This window comes from Tremella mesenterica, assembly GCF_000271645.1.
Source record: "Tremella mesenterica DSM 1558 unplaced genomic scaffold TREMEscaffold_6, whole genome shotgun sequence".
NCBI classification, from domain to species: Eukaryota; Fungi; Basidiomycota; class Tremellomycetes; order Tremellales; family Tremellaceae; genus Tremella; species Tremella mesenterica.
This window is the reverse complement of record NW_006711230.1, coordinates 403,928-406,351: the sequence shown is the minus strand read 5'-3', so window position 1 is coordinate 406,351 and position 2,424 is coordinate 403,928. Positions and strand designations below refer to the sequence as shown.

The 2,424-nt window shown below is 49.7% G+C and overlaps 1 protein-coding gene across 1 annotated transcript; it reads right to left on the bottom strand.

The window, feature by feature from the left end:
- Nucleotides 1-82: 82 nt before the first annotated feature.
- Nucleotides 83-683, bottom strand: TREMEDRAFT_62710 (uncharacterized protein; the record flags this gene model as incomplete). Its single annotated transcript, XM_007005016.1, has 3 exons — nt 83-125; nt 197-481; nt 553-683. The coding sequence occupies 3 exons, from the start codon at nt 681-683 to the stop codon at nt 83-85; spliced, it is 459 nt and encodes a 152-aa protein (XP_007005078.1).
- Between the last annotated feature and the right edge of the window lie 1,741 nt (nt 684-2,424).

The following is a 2,424-nucleotide window of genomic DNA, read 5'->3' as shown; positions in this document are numbered from 1 at the left end:
CCTCCCCTTCCTTGACCCAAAAACCGCTCCTAACTTCTCCCCTTCTCTTTTCTGTCTACCCGGGATCTTTATTACCTCCTCCCTAACATCCAGGACCACTCCTTCCTTCTTCATCCATTCCCATCCTATCACCACATCTGCATCGCACAACTTCATGACGTCCAACCGAATCATACGAACTTCGTCCTCAACTGACACACGAATCCCCGTTTCAACGAACTTCGTGATGGGGCCACCAATACTTTCTGAACCATCGAACATACGTACAGGTACTTCCTCTGGGTATCTTATAACTTCCAATCCTAACTCCTCCACTGTTTTTGGGTTTATATATGAACTGGTCGCTCCTGAATCCCATAAGGCGACCACCTGGGCCCCTTTTACGTTGATTTTTGTTTTTGGTTGTCTCACATTAGTGATGGGTATCGTGAGGAAATGTCCATCTTCGTATACACATGGTTCTGCTACTGTCAGCTCTTTCCTCTTAATATCAGAAGGAACAATAGCAGAGAGGACAGAGAAATGGACCCGCCGACGTTCTCTCAAACCGACGGGTCCAGGCCTTTTCCCTCATCCACATCCTCCCCTGCTACCGCATTCATTTGCCTCGACTCCCCCACAGCTACTGCATTCCCTCCTGTTCCCCTATTCCTTGAACTCTTCCACATCTCCGGAGGATTCATCTTTCCTTGAGCTACCTTAGCGGCTACCAAGGGACAGTCCTTCACATAGTGTCCTTGGCCACCACACTCCAAACACGCTCGTTCGGCCCTCCACTTTTCCCTCTGGTCGAAACTAGGCCTAGGGGTAAGAGGATCCCCTTGCTTCCAACCCTGTGATCCTGTCACTAAGTTACTCCGAACTGGGGGAGGAGGCAACACCGAGCCCACAGGATTCTTCGCGGGTGTCGTCGTTAACTTCGCCGTTGATTGCACGAAGTTAGGCGTTCTTCCCCAGCTTGTTTTCTGCCCATTAGCCTGTCTCTCCACCCAACGCTCAGTCATTCTATTGTCCAATCTGATCACCACTGCCTTCAGTTCTTCCATAGTCCCAATCTCCTCTCTCCGGGAAAGCTCGTCCTTCATAACTTCGTCCAATCCGTTAATAGCCTGAGCCACTAACATCTCCTCCTCAGTCCACCCCAATATAGCAATATACTTTTGGAATTCAGCGAAGTACGCTGATGCTTTCCCTTGCTTCTGCTTCAATTCCCTCAACCCCCGAATAGCCGTACCCCTCTCATCTGGGTCACCGAAGTTCTTCTTCATCCACACAGCAAACTCAGAACGTTTTGAGAGGAAAGGGGGAAGAGGAGTAGAAAGTAGATGAGGCTGCACCGCCAGCAGTGCAACCCCTCGTAAGAACCCTACCATCCACAACACACTCTGCTCCTCACTCTCAAACCTATCCTTCATCACACTCAACGCCAACGAACACTGAGTCAAGAACCCAGTGAGCTTCTCCCTTGACCCATCGAATTCGTCCGGATCTTTCGGTTTCGGCGCTCGAGTTGACGAAGTTGTCGCTGACCCTTCTCTAGTTCCCCGCTGTCCTCGACGAAGTTCTTGTACTATCTCTGTCAGAGCCTCACTCTTCTGGTTGTCAGCCGCCTTCAATTCTCTCAGCGCTCTCATCATTTCCACCAGCATCCCATCCCTAATATCTTCTTTAAATCTCTCCGGTGAGTTCCCTCCCCTAGGTCGCGATGTATACGAACTTCTTCCACCAGTCGACCCCCCATCTTCTTCCTCTAATCTTCTCCCTTGATCACCTCCCTCAACCCATGGATCGCCCAAGTATGCGTCAGAAGGTGGTTGGGAGAGAAAAGACGAATCCCTAGAACCGCGAGGTTCTAGGTTACCTTGATTATCCCCCTGTTCGTTCCTCGACATTGCTTCAGCCGTTCTTCTCTCTCGTTCTTTTCCTCTAGTCCACATATATCTTCCCACGAGTTACTGGAGAGTCGGTAAGGACGATCTCTGGTACTGTCACAGGGTTGCTTCTTCGTTAACTTCCTACGACCGACGGCCAATAACTTCGTGGGCTTCGACCTTTACCAACTTCGTTGTTTGAGATATGAAATAGGTGACAATAACTTCTGGGTGTAATAACTTCGTACTTTACTAACTTCTATCACTAAGACAACAACCAGAGATCGTCAAAGATCTCTGGGAACTTCGGCCCTTAAGTGCTTCGTCCTTCCCTAACTTCGTCAACGCAGAACTTCGTTCAACCCGACGTCCCGAGCTTCGTACCTCACGAACTTCGTCCCCGACGAAGTTCGTGCCTTCCTAACTTCGTATCCTCCTAACTTCGGATCTCCCTAACTTCGATCTCCTAACTTCGTATCCCCCTAAGTTCCTACATGACTAACTTCGTCCTCGACAAAGTAAGCCTCCTAATACCCTCGGGGTGGTGAAGTTC